The sequence below is a fragment of the Aspergillus karnatakaensis genome, assembly GCF_047715665.1.
Source record: "Aspergillus karnatakaensis strain CBS 102800 unplaced genomic scaffold BJY04scaffold_4, whole genome shotgun sequence".
NCBI lineage: Eukaryota > Fungi > Ascomycota > Eurotiomycetes > Eurotiales > Aspergillaceae > Aspergillus > Aspergillus karnatakaensis.
The window spans coordinates 243,591-258,534 of record NW_027395716.1 but is presented as its reverse complement, the minus strand read 5'-3'; the positions used below and the strand labels follow the sequence as shown (position 1 = coordinate 258,534).

The 14,944-nt window shown below is 50.9% G+C and overlaps 9 protein-coding genes across 9 annotated transcripts; 6 read left to right on the top strand and 3 right to left on the bottom strand.

Moving 5' to 3' along the window:
• Positions 1-558: 558 nt before the first annotated feature.
• BJY04DRAFT_229282 (major facilitator superfamily transporter) lies at positions 559-2,307 on the bottom strand (the record flags this gene model as incomplete). The annotated part of the gene is made up of 1 exon (XM_073719030.1): positions 559-2,307. One exon carries the CDS (start codon positions 2,305-2,307, stop codon positions 559-561), a length of 1,749 nt encoding a protein of 582 aa, XP_073575928.1.
• A 483-nt stretch (positions 2,308-2,790) lies between these two features.
• BJY04DRAFT_204939 (CoA-transferase family III) lies at positions 2,791-4,247 on the bottom strand (the record flags this gene model as incomplete). The annotated part of the gene is made up of 4 exons (XM_073713548.1): positions 2,791-2,917; positions 2,975-3,177; positions 3,211-3,349; positions 3,385-4,247. 4 exons carry the CDS (start codon positions 4,245-4,247, stop codon positions 2,791-2,793), a joined length of 1,332 nt encoding a protein of 443 aa, XP_073575927.1.
• Positions 4,248-4,682: 435 nt separating this feature from the next.
• BJY04DRAFT_213647 (CVNH domain-containing protein) lies at positions 4,683-5,089 on the top strand (the record flags this gene model as incomplete). Its single annotated transcript, XM_073714975.1, has 2 exons — positions 4,683-4,815; positions 4,917-5,089. 2 exons carry the CDS (start codon positions 4,683-4,685, stop codon positions 5,087-5,089), a joined length of 306 nt encoding a protein of 101 aa, XP_073575926.1.
• A 635-nt stretch (positions 5,090-5,724) lies between these two features.
• BJY04DRAFT_213646 (uncharacterized protein) lies at positions 5,725-6,606 on the top strand (the record flags this gene model as incomplete). The annotated part of the gene is made up of 3 exons (XM_073714974.1): positions 5,725-5,897; positions 5,960-6,351; positions 6,407-6,606. The coding sequence occupies 3 exons, from the start codon at positions 5,725-5,727 to the stop codon at positions 6,604-6,606; spliced, it is 765 nt and encodes a 254-aa protein (XP_073575925.1).
• A 105-nt stretch (positions 6,607-6,711) lies between these two features.
• Positions 6,712-7,704, top strand: BJY04DRAFT_98865 (uncharacterized protein). Its single transcript, XM_073721424.1, has 3 exons — positions 6,712-6,818; positions 6,880-7,352; positions 7,536-7,704. Coding segments are annotated over exons 1-3 (486 nt in total). The 5' UTR covers positions 6,712-6,816; the 3' UTR covers positions 7,547-7,704.
• An 853-nt stretch (positions 7,705-8,557) lies between these two features.
• Positions 8,558-10,318, bottom strand: BJY04DRAFT_213644 (GMC family oxidoreductase; the record flags this gene model as incomplete). Its single annotated transcript, XM_073714973.1, has 3 exons — positions 8,558-9,127; positions 9,176-10,224; positions 10,276-10,318. 3 exons carry the CDS (start codon positions 10,316-10,318, stop codon positions 8,558-8,560), a joined length of 1,662 nt encoding a protein of 553 aa, XP_073575923.1.
• Positions 10,319-11,088: 770 nt separating this feature from the next.
• BJY04DRAFT_229280 (NmrA/HSCARG family protein) lies at positions 11,089-12,112 on the top strand (the record flags this gene model as incomplete). Its single annotated transcript, XM_073719029.1, has 1 exon — positions 11,089-12,112. The coding sequence occupies exon 1, from the start codon at positions 11,144-11,146 to the stop codon at positions 12,110-12,112; it is 969 nt and encodes a 322-aa protein (XP_073575922.1). The 5' UTR covers positions 11,089-11,143.
• A 540-nt stretch (positions 12,113-12,652) lies between these two features.
• BJY04DRAFT_98838 (uncharacterized protein) lies at positions 12,653-13,596 on the top strand. The gene is made up of 2 exons (XM_073721423.1): positions 12,653-12,902; positions 12,978-13,596. Exons 1-2 carry the CDS (start codon positions 12,749-12,751, stop codon positions 13,331-13,333), a joined length of 510 nt encoding a protein of 169 aa, XP_073575921.1. The 5' UTR covers positions 12,653-12,748; the 3' UTR covers positions 13,334-13,596.
• An 892-nt stretch (positions 13,597-14,488) lies between these two features.
• BJY04DRAFT_178500 (uncharacterized protein) lies at positions 14,489-14,872 on the top strand. Its single transcript, XM_073709748.1, has 2 exons — positions 14,489-14,574; positions 14,634-14,872. Exons 1-2 carry the CDS (start codon positions 14,531-14,533, stop codon positions 14,815-14,817), a joined length of 228 nt encoding a protein of 75 aa, XP_073575920.1. The 5' UTR covers positions 14,489-14,530; the 3' UTR covers positions 14,818-14,872.
• Positions 14,873-14,944: the final 72 nt, after the last annotated feature.

The following is a 14,944-nucleotide window of genomic DNA, read 5'->3' as shown; positions in this document are numbered from 1 at the left end:
TGCTTAGTCGCTACTCTGCCGACTCCCCATCACTGGAGCCACAATCGCTCTGCTTGGTTGAGGTTAGTCTTAGCCATATGCTTGACAAAAGGGGGTCCTTCGAACGGTTTATATTCGAAGACCTAGAGATCATAGCACTGGCCCATTTCACAGACTCCCAGTGAGAATCACAGACCAAAATTGCCAAGTAATGACACAAGAAACGTATGTCAAGGGGATATTCCTAGCATACTGCCCTTAGGCGATCAAACTAATGGCACTTCCTAGAGGATCAAGTGGCATGATTCGAAGTAAAATGGCACTAGGTAGGTAGTTAGATACAACAGCAGAAATATCATAAATTATTATCGCGGTCCAACTAAAACTCAACTAAAACAACATGCAAACAGTGCGCAGCTCTATCGACATTGTTCCCTCTATCATCCCAAACAATCTACTGTAAAACAGCCAAGCACCACTCATAGACAAAGACATAGCAGACGGAAGCCAAATTCCATACTAAACCCACGTCGTAGTCATCGACGGGACAAACTCTTCGGCTAACCTCACCTCTCTCAACTAACTATCTGCGAACTTCGACCGAGCCCTCAAATTTTTGCCAAAGATATAAATGGCCGTCGTCCCCAAAATGCCCGCAACACTCAACCCACCAAGTAGCGTGACACCACGGTCAACACCCAAGTTCACAAACAACGGTCTGGCGAAGGCAACACACCCAACTGCAATTCCGGATCTCCAGACACTGTTTCCCGCAAATAGCGAAGCAGTATATTTTGGATATGACAGGGGGAGGTAAATGAAGATGGATTGCATCGTCCAGAAATGACCAATGCAGAAAATGCCCACGCCGATCAGTGGTGCGATCCAGGGAATATCTGGCCGTGATGTCCAGGCGAAGATGAACAAGCCAACTGTGATGAAGAAGGAACCGACGATCGCGGGGACGAGACGGTGTTCTTGCTCCCTGAGACCGTTTTTCCTGTTGTCGGGGACCATGTAGAAGTATAGATAGGCGAAATAAAGTGAGATCGCGATGGTGACACCCACAAGGCAGGAGAGGAAAGTAAGGCCTGTCTGGCTGAGACTGAAACCGTACATGGGCGGGAAAACAAGAGGGAAGACCTCGAAGAAGCTGTAGAACACGCCGTAGAAGAAGCCTGTGTAGAGGTTGACGAAGAAGATCGATGGATCTTTCAGCATGATCTCCATAGGCCTGATCAGTGCAGTGGAGAGAATCTCAGAGACTTGCATATTCCGCTGATCGATTTCGCTTTGCGATTGGAGCCGTGAATCGCCGGTTAGCTTGCGCAAACGGCGTGCTCGTCGAAGCAGGATGTTGGGTCCAGATGTCTCCGGCATGAGTACTAGAAGCGCCACAAGCGCAATCGAGGCCATCCACACAATTTCCCACATGGCCCATCTCCAGCCCTTGGCCTCGGCAGCAAAGCCTCCGATGACAGGCCCGATGGCCGGACCAGCCCAGGCCGAGAATACCCACCACGAGAGTCCGAAGGGGAAGTCGTAGAGTGAGAACAGGTCTCCGGCTGTTGCACCTCCATTGGCTAGAGCAGGACTGCCAAAGAAGCCGAGCCAGAAGCGTAAGGCAAGAAGTGATCCAAAGCCGTCTGTGAAGACATCACCGAAGGAGAGGACCCAGAATATTATGAATGGGGCCCAGTAGACTGGATTCCGTCCGATGACAGGGATCTCGCTAAGAGGTGCAAATAGTAAATCGCCGATACCGTATGCGAGAACATATAGACCAAGACCTAGTGAAGCGGCGACTGCACTGACCCCGAAATGTTCTTCGATGAGGTGTCCGGCAATAGAATAGGTAGGTCCAGCACAGTATACAGTGAATGTGTAGGTGCAAAGGATGGACATCACCAATGCCTTCTTAGCCGAGGACCAGTTCTGCGGATTGGCTGGGTCATCGGTCGTATACCAGTCGACAAGAATGATGCCGTCGGAGGTTCTTTGAGGAGCGATGGGAAGAGACTTTGTTCGCTCAACGGTGAGGTCTCGTCCAGGCTGTGTCATGACCCGGCCTAGAGCTTCGATGTCGCCCTCTTCACTCTGAACCGATACAGGACTATCGGTATCATCGGAGTCTGCAGGGTCTATTGCTGTTTCGTACAATTTCTCGACTGCGTTCTGCTGGGTGGACTTGCTGGCTTGTTGCAGCTGAGCGAGGTATTGAGGAGGGAGCTGAAAGTCGGATCGCTCTTCTGGATATTGAAGCAGCGTGTTTCGCGATAGGAGTCGGATTCCCTGGCCAAGCGGGGTTTCTCTCAAGAGGTCCAACATAATAGGCTGGAGGCTGGGGATCGACTGTATCTCTCCTTGTCGGGGTCTGTGAGGAGGCGAGACAAGGGAATGCTGATCTGCCTACATATATAGCAGGTCCATGAGTGTAGATAGAGATTAGTAAACCATTTTTGCGCTGGATTAGTGATAGAAGTATAGATCGGAGTCAATAGACTAACCCATTCTGGCAGAGTCCTGAGGTTAACCTGGATGACCAAGCAGACCCTTACTGGCAAGGTGAAGCCGGTGGGATACGCTTAATGAATTCTGAGCAGAACCTGGTCCTTATTCAGTCTGATGGATTCTAGTGTCATCTATCTCGCCATTACCCTGTCGATAGAAGCTTCCTTGCTTTACACGTTAAGCCTATACATTCTTGAACCAGCTACCCAGTGTTCCGAGTCAATTCTGACAATGAAATCGCCAGATGAATGATTACCAGTGAGACATTAGCTGGATCGAAATACCCTAAAGTCTTTGGTGTCAATTTGATAGCAACCACTCTTTTCGGTCCGAGCCCAACGGCTTCGGCATGGCATCCCATCCTACCTCAACCCCCGCAATACAGGCCGAATGCTTGACAGCCTTCATCTCTCCAAACCCCGTCGGTCTCTTTTCCATGTACTTCTCCGGTACGTCATCCTTGGTATAATCCCTTGCTTAGAACCCCGTACTACCTTCATACTGCCCAAGAGTGCGCAGATACCTCATAACACCCGCGAGTGATACGTCTACCTGCCACGACCCACCTTCAGTAGATTGTTTGTATAGTGCCGCTAAGACTCCTGCAGCGAGGAAATATCCGCTGGCATGATCGAGAACCTGACACGGCGCCGCACGAGCGGGCTCGCCGTCCCCAAAGTGCTCAGCCTCTGATATGTTCATCCCCGAGCACGTCTAGACAAGCGAATCATACCCACGACGGTTACTCCACGGGCTATCCAGTCCATACGCAGACATGTTAGCACATATGATTCCGCGACGCTGATATCGTTTCGCCAACTCTTCGGGTCCAAGTCCTCTCGCGGTCAGACTGCCAGGCCTGTACCCCTGCAGAAACTCATGGGCATCACCAACAGTCGGAACAAATCTTCTCGATCTTCGGGCGCATTCAGATCTAATTGAATCGTCCTTTCCCCCCTCCCAAACTCGCAATCGAGAGCAGGAGTATCCGGCAGATTCGGACTCGTCACCCACAACACATCCGCCCCATGAACCGCGAGCGTCTTCCCAGCCAGCGGCGCCGCAATAACCCTCGAAAATTCCAGAACCCTCAAACCTCCCAGACACTTATCCATCCCTGACTTCTTGAGACCCTCTGGAAACCCTGCAGGCGCATCGCCGATCTTCCGAAGGAGAATGGGAAAATTGTTCACAGCTTGGCCCTGCGGTGTCGCATCCCATTCGTCATAGCTCCGCAGCGCCGCGATAACGAGACCCGCTTTGAACGCTGCATTTTCCAGTTCTGTCGCGCGCCAGGTTGCGATTCTCCCGGCAACAGCCTGGCGATCTGCCTCAAGCCCTAACTCGAGAAGCCTCTTCGTGCCGTCAAGATGGTGCGGGAAGTTATCATGCACACGCACATATCCATTGGCAGTCTTATGCAAGCCACCGATGGGTCCCCATACGGGTGGTGGGCTGTACTGGTCAAAACTGTAGAGCCGCTCGGATTTGAACTCGATGCATGCGTGATCGAGTGGGACGGTCACGATTGGCACGGGAATGGAGTTTCGGCGCGCGTGGATAAGTGCTGCGAGGAGGGCTGTGAGGCCTATGGATGCCTGTGCGAGATGGCCGATCTTGAAGGAGGATGGGAGGCCGGGTCCATCGCTGGCGCTGGAGAGGTGGAGCTGATCGGTGTGAACAGGTGGGACGCCAAGTTCAGTGAGGATGTGCTTGACGCTATCCAGCGCTGTAAAAGTGGAGCGATCTTGAGACATTGTGGATCGGTCCTCGAAGCTCTCGAGGGGACAGATACGTTGGGACGGTGTTTGCAACAACCCTTCCTGGTCCCTGAACCTGTGTTGGGGATGACGGTCTGCCTGTAACCCGTGAGATGCACGATATATTATCTCTCTTAAGCCAAGATGATAATGGAAGGTTAAAAGGGAAGAGCTCTCTTGATGTACTCCGGTGATCCCCTCCTGCCCCTCCTAATGACCCGACCCACGTCGGCCACGTGTACGGCGCTGATATGTTGATGAGTGCGTCTCTGAAGTCCTACCAGGTGGCTAATTCTCAGTGGGAAGTTATATAAAGCAGAAGACAATGCGGGTTTTTTTCACGGAAGATACCTCTTCTATATTTTTCCTCCTTCCGAGAAACTCGCGCCAACGACTTAAAGCTACCTTCATATTCGAACCGCATTTACGAAAATGTCCTTCGCTGAATCCTGCAACGACATCCGCCTTGAGGATGGCTACTGGCTGGTCGCTATGGCCGAAACCGTAGATGGTAGCTGGGTAGAGAGCAGAATCAACTTGAATGATTTCATTGGAAATGAAGACGGTACGTCTGGGTTTCGCCTCTTAACTTCTGAACCTCCATACCACCCGATCCAAAGCAAGGGAAACGGTTGAGTGAATTTTCCGACTAATAAACATTTGCAGGCTGGTTCATGTGGGATGGCGTGAACTTCGCAGAGTCAGCAAACGATATCCGGCTGGAAGGAACGCTTCTTACCGCCGAACTGCCCATGAGAGACGGCGGGTACAGGGAGAGACAGGGGATCGAGTTGAATGATCGGATTAGAAATCTCAGTGGGATGCTTATCTTTGAATAAGTCATGGGAGCAGAATGGGACGGTGATTGATGGAGGTTGAGTCTATCTACTATGTACTTTATCCTGCGTTGAGAAGGATTGCTAGACTTATCTCGTCACCGATGCTCTTATTACAATGTAGCACCCAGCTACTTGGACCCCATGCAATTCATATTTTCTTCACCACGAAACTAACTCATCGCCCACCTCCCAATTCCGCGCACGTATAGGCAATGTTGTTTACGCCTCCGCGACGTACACACCTCTCCATCCCCTCGGCGTCGCGCATTACGCCAGTCGTAGGAAATCTGAGCTCCAACAGCACTAGATATTGTAAACCGGCAATGAATGCATCGCACACCATTACTGAGAAGCTCCGTGCAGGATTGTTGTGTCCAGTCTTGGGATAAACCTAGGGCTTGGAGACTTATACGCATGGAAAGCTGAGGGCGCATCCCACAATAGATAAGGAACTAACAAATTGGTCATCAGAGAAGGCATCATGTATGAAGCACAGGAAAGCCCATCGGCTGCTTGGTCAGCACCCCTCAGTCAGCATTCCCCCGAAGTGAACATCATCCCCTCATTTCTCACCCCTCGAGGACAAAGCACCATCCCCTCATCTCGTTTCAGCCTATTGGCGCCATACAGCGAAAATGTATCACAAAAGCCATCCGTCATTAAAATGCCGGCAAAGGAAAGTCCTTGGCACGTTCCAATTCCAGACGCCAGTCACTCCTCAGAATCGGAAGGCGGCAGGAGGTCTAGCAGCATCCGAGAGCACCCCACCAGAGAATAAAAGACGTGAACAGGCTTTGAAGGCGCAGCGGTAGTCTCCCACATATCATACTATTGAGATGCAATCAGACGGTCATTGCTGATTAGCTGCAGTGACCATCGAAAACGCACCCAAGAGTACATCAGTGCCCTGGAAGCGGAGGTGTTGCGCCTCCGCGCCGAAGAGACGCGGCTTCAGAGTGTGTCTGACACCTGGATGCAATGGGCACTTACATTGATGGAATCTCGGAATGATTCTGCCGACGGTCATATTACTGCCGTTGAAGGTGGTACTCGGACCTACAAGCCGTTTCAGCCGCCTGGCATGTTTCTCTGGGTCATCGCGGAGACATCGGGCACTTCGAATGCTGCAGCAAACCAGATGACAGTACCTACATGGCAGTTACTGCTCTGGCAGGCACAGCGAATACTGGAGTTTCGGCGGCCGACAATACTGCCTTATCTCAATACGGTGAGCGCAGCTGTGCATGAGCTATTGCAGATTTGTACGGCATGTGTTCTAAAGTCCTTCCTGTCTCTTCACTAACATTGACAACGTAGTCTGCGAAAACATTGCCCCCACGCTCAACATAACAGAGTCTTCAACATATAGTTACCTTAACCGTATTATGCCTCTTGCCATGGTGCATCCAGGTGTGCAAAGCTTTTTTCTCGCGGCATCCGCAGGCCACATGCAGAGCCTTCGCGGAACAACACGGGTTGCGGAAGCCATGAAATATCGAACTGCTGCAATACGTTAATTGCTGATGACCTCAAATAAGAGCATCCTCGATCTTGACTCTTCCCTGTCCACGTTAGAGAACGATACTGGGGCTGTTGATCGATGATGCTATCACAGACCTGAAGGATTACGCAACGCTGTTACGGCTGGTCGATTCCTGGATTCGACTGAGCCCTTCGGACAGTTTGCAAGTGATCCTCGTGTTCGGTTCTTGCTAGATCAGATACAGATGTTGGTGCCTGTTTCATCTTTCAGGGGAAGGAGGACCAAGCTAACGCTTTCGACTACGTAGGATAAAGGCGCTCATTCATACCCTCTACAACTTCAACGAGTCTCTATCGTTATTCTCGAAGTCAAATCAGCAACAACCCAGAGTAGGCTCATATCCATCTCTCCCTACTCTTAGTACTAGCCTCATAAGCCTCGAAAGTGCCGTGTCGCAGACTTGCCATATCTACAACTCATATCCATCTGTTGATGGGGCTAACAACTTCGGGTTCTCGCGCTCGGGCGTCTTGGATGTCTTACTAGACCGACTGCAGAAGACAGTCAACGAAATCCCATCATATACACCCGGAGAGAATTCCTTGAGCTGGGTATGTTCCACTGCTGTCTCGAGAAGTATACAACCACATCATAGAGCCTTCTTCAGTGCACGATTAGATGACCTCTTGCGCCGAAGTAGATACACAGATAACGGACCGATATCATTCTTAGGACACGGCGAGATAGTAGGAGATGAAATGGGATTTATCCAAGGCAAAGGTACCAACCATTTCAATATTTAGCTCTTCACATCACGAACATACGCAGCGCTACTTTAAATTACTATGTTGTGCGCACTTGCTGCTATTACTCCAGAGTAAGATCTATACCACAAGCGGTTATCATTTGCTATGCCTATTTTTCATTGCTCTAGCCTCGAAGGCCAATATCATTTTATTATAGCCGATAATTGACAACATATCCATCTCTACTTCTTCGACACAAGTCCTAACTGTTGCAACGCCAACAACCCCGCCTCCTCCCCAACCTCCTCAACAATCTTCCCATCGCGCGGCGTAAATATCGTCGTCCTCGAAAACCGCATCTCCCTCCCGGAGTTCGCTTCCGGTAAACTACCGACAGGAAAGTCATGAAACGCGGGCCCCGTATGCATCCCACCACCAATCCAGCGTGCGACAACGTAGTCGTTTTCAGCGATCAGTGGCACCGGGAGAAGCAGTGTGAAGGACAGGTTTGGGAAGGATTGTGCAGATGCATGTTAGTCACAGGATAGCTTTCAAGCATGGAAAGAACAGTAGAGACGGAATGTTTACCTCTCGGAAATCAGAGAGCATGCGCTTGACTTCCTCCTTGCCGGTCATCTGTCCGTGCAAGGGGTAAAAGGACTTGAAGTCATCGGAGCACAGATCGTCGATTGCGCTGATGTTTCCTTTTGTCCAGACTTCTGACCAGTATGTTGCGACTATGCGGCGGTTTTGCTCCGTTTGTGAGTTGGGGGATGGCGGGAGTGGGGGTGTCATTGTGGCTGGGAAGTCTAGTCGATCAGGAACGGATGCTAGGTTATGGTTTTGCTGGTTGTTCGAAAATTATGGCTCTTGGTAAAGCTTCATCACACCTTGGGGGTCTACGATGAGCAAATATACGTGAGATACGACTCGTGGACAAAGAAATGGAACCAGAGAAGGTTTATCTTGGATTGATTCGATTGATGTCAAACGAGCGTAGAGCAGCTGAATCATGCTAATTTGTAATCAGCACTAGAAGTGCATCGAAAGGGCCATACTGCAGCTTCAAAGGGGAAGTAAGAGAAGGGGCCCAGTGGGATAGACCCTCGACGAAGGACTCTTGAGTTTGATTATACCGCGTAGCCCTCATCCTGTGTGAACATCAAGCTTGTAAGCACAGAACTCTGGAAGTGATTACGAGAACGAAAGTGATGGGAGATGATGCTGTTTACCAATCAGCTACAGAAAATGATCAGCAATGATGCGCTCTGCGGCGCAAGCTCCGATCAACAGTGCCACTGACGCGGGGTGTCCGTTGGGCATAACAGGCACAACACCCAAGTCTGCAACACGGAGATTCTCAACACCACGTACGCGAAATGATGGGTCAATCACACTATCGCCTTGGTCATTTTGAGGGCCCATGCCCGTCGTGCGAGCGGGATGCCAGAGGGTTATGGTGTTCTCACGCAAAAAGACCATGATATCTTCGTCACTATCTGAGGCAGGCCTGATGGTGGAAGAGAGGATATGTGGGCCGACAGAATCCGTCTCTTCTATCATTTTAAGCACCTGCCGAGTATAGGGTATCGCGCTAGCAAGGTCAAGACCGTTTTCATCGCTGAAGAGATTGAATTGGATATTCGGGGCGTCGCGCCAGTCCGAGGAAGGCAGGGTGACACTGCCTTCGGACTGAGGGGCGAGACCAACGGCAGCGAGGAAGAGATTAGGGGTTTTGGGTGGGCTGTATCCAGGATGCCAGTTATTGACTGCGAGGATCTCGAGATTCGGCGCATCGGAGCGGCTAAGCTAGCGCTGTTCGTCGAGTGAAAGGTTGGAGAAGTTGGCATGGTTGACCATTGTCACGTCGCGATCGAAGACAACAGGAGCGTTGAAGAAGTCTTGGGTCACGACAGGGTCGAAGACAGCCGCGACAGGGAGATCGGCGAAGTCACTGTCTGTTTCCCACATGAAGGGCAGTGTATAGTGGTCTTGGAGATGTTGTCCGACGCCAGGCGCATCAGCCACGAGAGGGATGCTGAGCTCATCGAGGTGAGCTTTTGGTCCGACTCCGGAAAGAATAAGGATCTTTGGTGTGTTAATGGACCCTGCAGACAAGATTATTTCATTTTTTGCTCTGAACGTTTGCTCGCGCCCGTTTACTTCCACGCCATGGGCAGTTGTGCCCTCGAAGAGAATGCGCGTGGCTTCGAGGCCTGTCTTGACTACCAGATTGTGTGGCGTATCGACGAGAAATACGTTAGAAGGAGTCGATCGGAGGTAGCCCTCCGCGGACGCCATTGAGGGCATTACCGCGTAACCAAGAGAGTTTCCAGAAACGAGGTCGGTGTTTTGCAGGAAGCCTGCTTCTCCAGCTCCACTTAGGAGCTTAAAGTCTCCCTTCTTGAGGTAAGTACTCCACGTCAGGTCGAAAGCCCCATTTGGATAATCCAGAGCGTTTGCCGGATATTTTGTAAGGGGCACATCGGTCAACCCATGTAACGGGTGCTCATCGTCTCCCGTGAGCGTGAAGACGTTGTAGTTTACCAGACCATCAATCAACCGCTTCGCGTCCTTCCAGTTGAAGAATGGATCACCTTCAATCCTAGCCTGCCATTCCTTGATAAAGTCCATGGTGGGTGGAGTCCAACATAAGTAGTTGATGTTCGAGCTGCCACCGAGCGCCTTACCGCGACTGACGTCGAGCGAGCGATTGTTGAGTTCTGGTTCGGGTAGCGATACATATGCCCAGTTGAGCTCTGGCTGGGCAAAGTCTGATATCCATCGGTTGGAAAGCGATAACGATTCATTGCTCGGCTGTGGTCCGCCAGCTTCAAGCAAGAGTACGGATGGCCTCGAGTCAGCTTCCGCGAGACGTGAGGCCAGCACACCCCCTGCTGGACCACCTTGTGGTGACAATTAGTTTTGATTCAAAGAAGAGCAAATGGCCAGCTTACTGCCAACAACGATGAATTCGAAAACCGTGATGTTGTCCACCATATTTGACAGGGTCTCAAGAGCTCAGCTGCATAACAGCCTATTGAGCCCTGGCTAGAGTCGGAAACCATCATTTATACACCTAGAGCGACACCCTTGTAGTCCATTTCTACAATGAACAGCATGCATAGCATCAATGGCACCTGTCCCTCAAATGGAAGGCATTGACAGGGGCCTCGGGAATTACAAGGGGGATTTAGTCAATCTCGGCGCTTTCTGGTTGCTGAAAGTGAGGATACAGCTAGCTGCACCTATTGCTATGTATGGAGAAATGATCGGCGGGGGTTCGGAGGGTCGACCCGGCATGTTCAGACCTTATTTGCGCCCATAGGCCGAGATGGTTACAGAGTGAATGGCGGGGTGCTCGGAGAGGGGAACCATATGGGATGGATGCCAGGTCATATTATTTCCTCTTGTAGAGTAGTTCATCTGACAGGAGCAAGGTGCAGGTAAACAGCCAATCAGAACAGGTATTGTTAAGCCGGAAGATTTCCGGCATGCCTGCGAGCACTGGACTTGGGCCAATCAGTGTGCACAAGGGCAACGTAGACATGTCAACCACCCAGCTGGATCTCCGAAGTTGGGTATGACAAAAGCATCTCGGTGAGTTAACACGATATTGTAAGGTGGTTTAATCAATGAGTGGTGCAGGCGGTTGTGGAATTAGCAATGCATCAGAATCCTGCGCATTGATTTCAAACCGCGTCCTGTTCCACCGTGTCTATAAAAGACCTAGTTGTACGCTTGGAGGGAGGTCTACAAAGATAACCGTAGCAGCAACCGCCAATCTCATTCTACCTCCTTCAAACCCCTCTTTTCAACTCGAATATGTCCCAAAAGGTCGTTACTGTCGTCGGCTCCACCGGCCAGCAAGGCAAAGCTGTCATCGCAGCCTTCGCAGCGGACCCTTCGTACCGCATCCGAGGCGTCACCCGCAACCCAGAAAGTACAGCAGCAAAAGCTCTAGCCGCACAGGGCGTGGAAGTAGTGAAAGCCGACCTCGATGATTTCGAGTCTCTCAAAGCTGCCTTTCACGGGTCGCATATTGTCTTTGGCGTCACTGACTTCTGGACTCTGTTCCCCAAGCACGGGGCCATCAAATCCAAGGAAATTGAGCTCAAGCAGGGAAAGAATCTCATGAAAGCTGCATCCGAAACCCCGACTCTCGAGCACTATATCTGGAGCACACTCCCCAAGGGCCACAAAGACTACCCTGTCTACCACTTCGAGTCCAAGTCTGAAGTCGACGACCTCATCCGTGCCGACCCAGACCTCCTCCCGAAAACTACATTTCTCGCAGTCTGCTTTTACGCAAATAACATCCAGATTGCCTCTTTCCGTCCCTACTGGATTGAGACCGCGAACAAATATATTCAGCTGACCACCTACGACCCCGATATCCCGATCCCGTTCATCGGCGCAGTCGACAACCTCACCCCCTTCGTTAGAGCCATCATCGCAAATCCTGAGAAGACAAAGAATGGAACTATGGTGCTTGGTACTATCGGGCAGTGGACAGCCAATCAGTGGGTCAAGACTTGGGCTGCTGCGCGAGGTGCAGAGGCGCAATTGATCCGAATTTCCAGGCAGGACTATGATGCGCTCTGGCCGTGGCCGCGCTGGTCTGAAGAGTTTGCCCTTATGATGGAATATATCAAGTATGTCCCGTTTGAGGAGTGGGCTGAGGCGGGCGTGAATATTTTGACTACGCAAGATCTGAATGTTACCCCGGTACAGACGATGGCGGAGTGGGCCAAGGGCTATGAGCTTCCCGATCCTAAGACCGTTAGCTATTAAATTTAGCTTGAGGCCTGGTGGAGGGTGATTTATCACGATAGGTAATTTGTGACTTGGTGTTATGTAAACTCTTGGCCATGAGAAACCACTTTTCGAGGTAGAGGGCACCATTTTTAGCAGTAGTTCACTTCTAATGACCTGCATGATTATGATATTGCCCTCCGTGTTCCTTACTGGTGTCTTTTGCCTTTGTACGATGCGCAAGGTTGGCCGCTGACAGATATACTCAGGGGGGCGGCATTCCTTTAAATTCTAAGCATTACATAGCCTGGAGTAAGGTAGTATTTCAACATCTTGAAGTAAGCATAGCGATTGTCGACTGTAGTTGACACCACCACGTCCGAGACTTGTCTCGGTAGACATGCTGTATACAGGACGATCGACAAGCCTGTTCCTTGCTTCAACTCGAGACAACCAAAAGTCCGTTGATAATCAAGTACTGTGTACAGAATAAAACAGTGGGATGATGTCACGGATATACATAAAAACCAAGAAATTCAAAAACCTCAACTCGGAGTCCCGAGTCGGTATAGTATAAGAGCGGGCTGCGCGTACGGATTGATAGAGCCACCCATCCAGTTCTCAGTCTCATAACAACCATTCAATTTCCGAATCAACTCCATTTTCTGCACAACAATGCCTTTCTCCAAGCTCCTTCTCGCTACACTCGTGGCTGCCGTTGCGGCCAGCCCTGTCGACGTTCAGCTCACCAAGAGAGCTGATCCCGAGGACACCAGCGGTACAGCACAGGTCTACTTCGAATGCAGCTCCCACACATACCCCAATCCAGGTACGTACGCCCCTATTCTTTCATCAATAACCTTCTCTCCCTTCAGGCGACATACTGACAACCCCATCCACGCAGGGGGTCCCGCAGGTGGCTGGGGAATCTCTCAGGATATTCTGAGTCTCCATCTCCCCGACGGAACGGTCGCAGGCCCAGGAGAGGACGGTTGCGAGCAGGACTCCGAAGTTGGCGAATCAGCCCTGCTAGTCAAGTGCAAGATCTACAACGATCAGCTTGACAACGGATCCATCACCGTGCATGTCTCCTGGTCGGACATTGGTCACCGCTGTACCTTGAACTTTGGATACAAGGGTTATTCCTACGAGGTGGATAACCAGGATGAGGGTAGCATTACCAGTTCTTGTGGATATAGCGAGTCGGGATTTGAGCCTTTTGGGACTTCGTTGACCGATGTTTGTTACTTTAATGCTTGAGTGGGGGGTAGGAGTGCCTTTGGACTATCATTTTGCCACTGTTACCTTGGTACTCCTGACACGGTCTCGTTGGGAGGAGCTACATGGGGGGAATTCAGCTCCAATGACAACATCAATAGTCTTCAATGGGTTTCTAACTCGTGAATTCCACTGCCATCTAGCTATTATCCATTGTTCCGGACTCTCGGCGGATCCGACAGTGTATGTCATCATCAGGATTGTTTCGTAGTACTTGCATAATATCACTCGCACTTTTATTCACAGAACTAAGTCAACGTTGGAGGTGACTTAAGCGATCCTGAAGAATGCTTATGTAGTCTGCTACATGAGGTGTTTGTCAGCTCCCACGCTCATCATCTGTAGAGCTAACAGAACAGCCCCTCTCTGATAGGTTTATGCAATTGGTAAGGCCTACCTCGAAATTAGAATGTGCCAGAAGCGCCCGTCGTCGTGGAGTGGCATGAATGGTGGCTTAAGCCACTGCCGCACGATGAGTAAAGGTGGATCTCTCCACGCTTGCCTAGGATATCTCGGCTGTCCTAGCTTTGCAACCATAGATCAGGCCCAATCTGGTGCTTATTCCTCGTCGGCGAACTACTGGAAAGGGCAAAGCGAGGAATGTGCAGGTGGCGTTTCGGCTCCGGCCGCACTTGGGGCTAAGAACGACATACCCCGGCCCTGTCCAAATGTGCTTGATTCGTTCCTAGTGCTTACGGTGCTCTTCGACCCCTGTCCTCCAGGCCTGGGCGAGCCGTTAGGATCTAGCAGAGGCATTACTTGGACTGACATATAGGGTGTCTGCCACGGCATCAGCTCTGGAATAACCCGAATAGACGACGGTAGCGAGGAGACCCAAGGACAGCCCAGCCCTTTCGTCCGAGTGGACGAGGCGGGTGGGACAAATCATACCTCGATAATCAATTCCCACAGTTGGATTGCGGTGTCTATGCCCGTTGCGAGTGCTTTGCTTGCAAGAATGGACTTATCTTGCAGGCTGAGAACGGAACAGTATCTCGCACGACCATACTGATTGGGCACCTTCATTCAAGCCTTCGTGCTGTGCTATCTGTACCGCACCAGGCTGACGGTCTGGAAAACTACATAAACTTCGGGCGACCTGTGGTGATTCCTCTTTCATCCTCAACACCATTACCAACCGGCCTCCATTGTCTTCTCGTGGGTCTAAGAATAGTCGTTATGCAAAAGTTCCTCGCCTTGATCATTGCCTTTGGCGCAGCAGGGTACGCCCATATTCCTTTTACCGGCAGTTCCCATTTATTGCCTAACACCTCACATGTAGTGCCCTCGCCGGCAATAACTGCAAGTGCCAGGATCCTTCCGGCACCAGCCCTCAGTGGGACGGTCTCACTCAACAGGCCTCCAACCTTGCACTTGGTGACGAGGCCAACGGGGCCTTCTGTGTTCTGAACAAGCAGTACCATGCGGATCAGCACCACCAGTTACGCCTTTCCTGCAATGTTTAGCGCCCTTCTGACCCTGTTCTAGTGCTCTTCCTCCTCAGGCTCCCGTGACAGCGGTGCTTGGAACACTTGGTGTGCTCATAATGGTGCCCCTGGTGCTTACTGCTGGGATTAAATGTCTTCTGATACG

Coding starts and splice junctions, on each gene's coding strand:
- BJY04DRAFT_178500 (XM_073709748.1), top strand. CDS start 14,531: ATGCAAAAGTTCCTCGCCTTGATCATTGCCTTTGGCGCAGCAGG. Junction 14,575..14,633: donor ATTGCCTTTGGCGCAGCAGG/GTACGCCCATAT, acceptor CCTCACATGTAG/TGCCCTCGCCGGCAATAACT.
- BJY04DRAFT_98838 (XM_073721423.1), top strand. CDS start 12,749: ATGCCTTTCTCCAAGCTCCTTCTCGCTACACTCGTGGCTGCCGTTGCG. Junction 12,903..12,977: donor CCACACATACCCCAATCCAG/GTACGTACGCCC, acceptor CCATCCACGCAG/GGGGTCCCGCAGGTGGCTGG.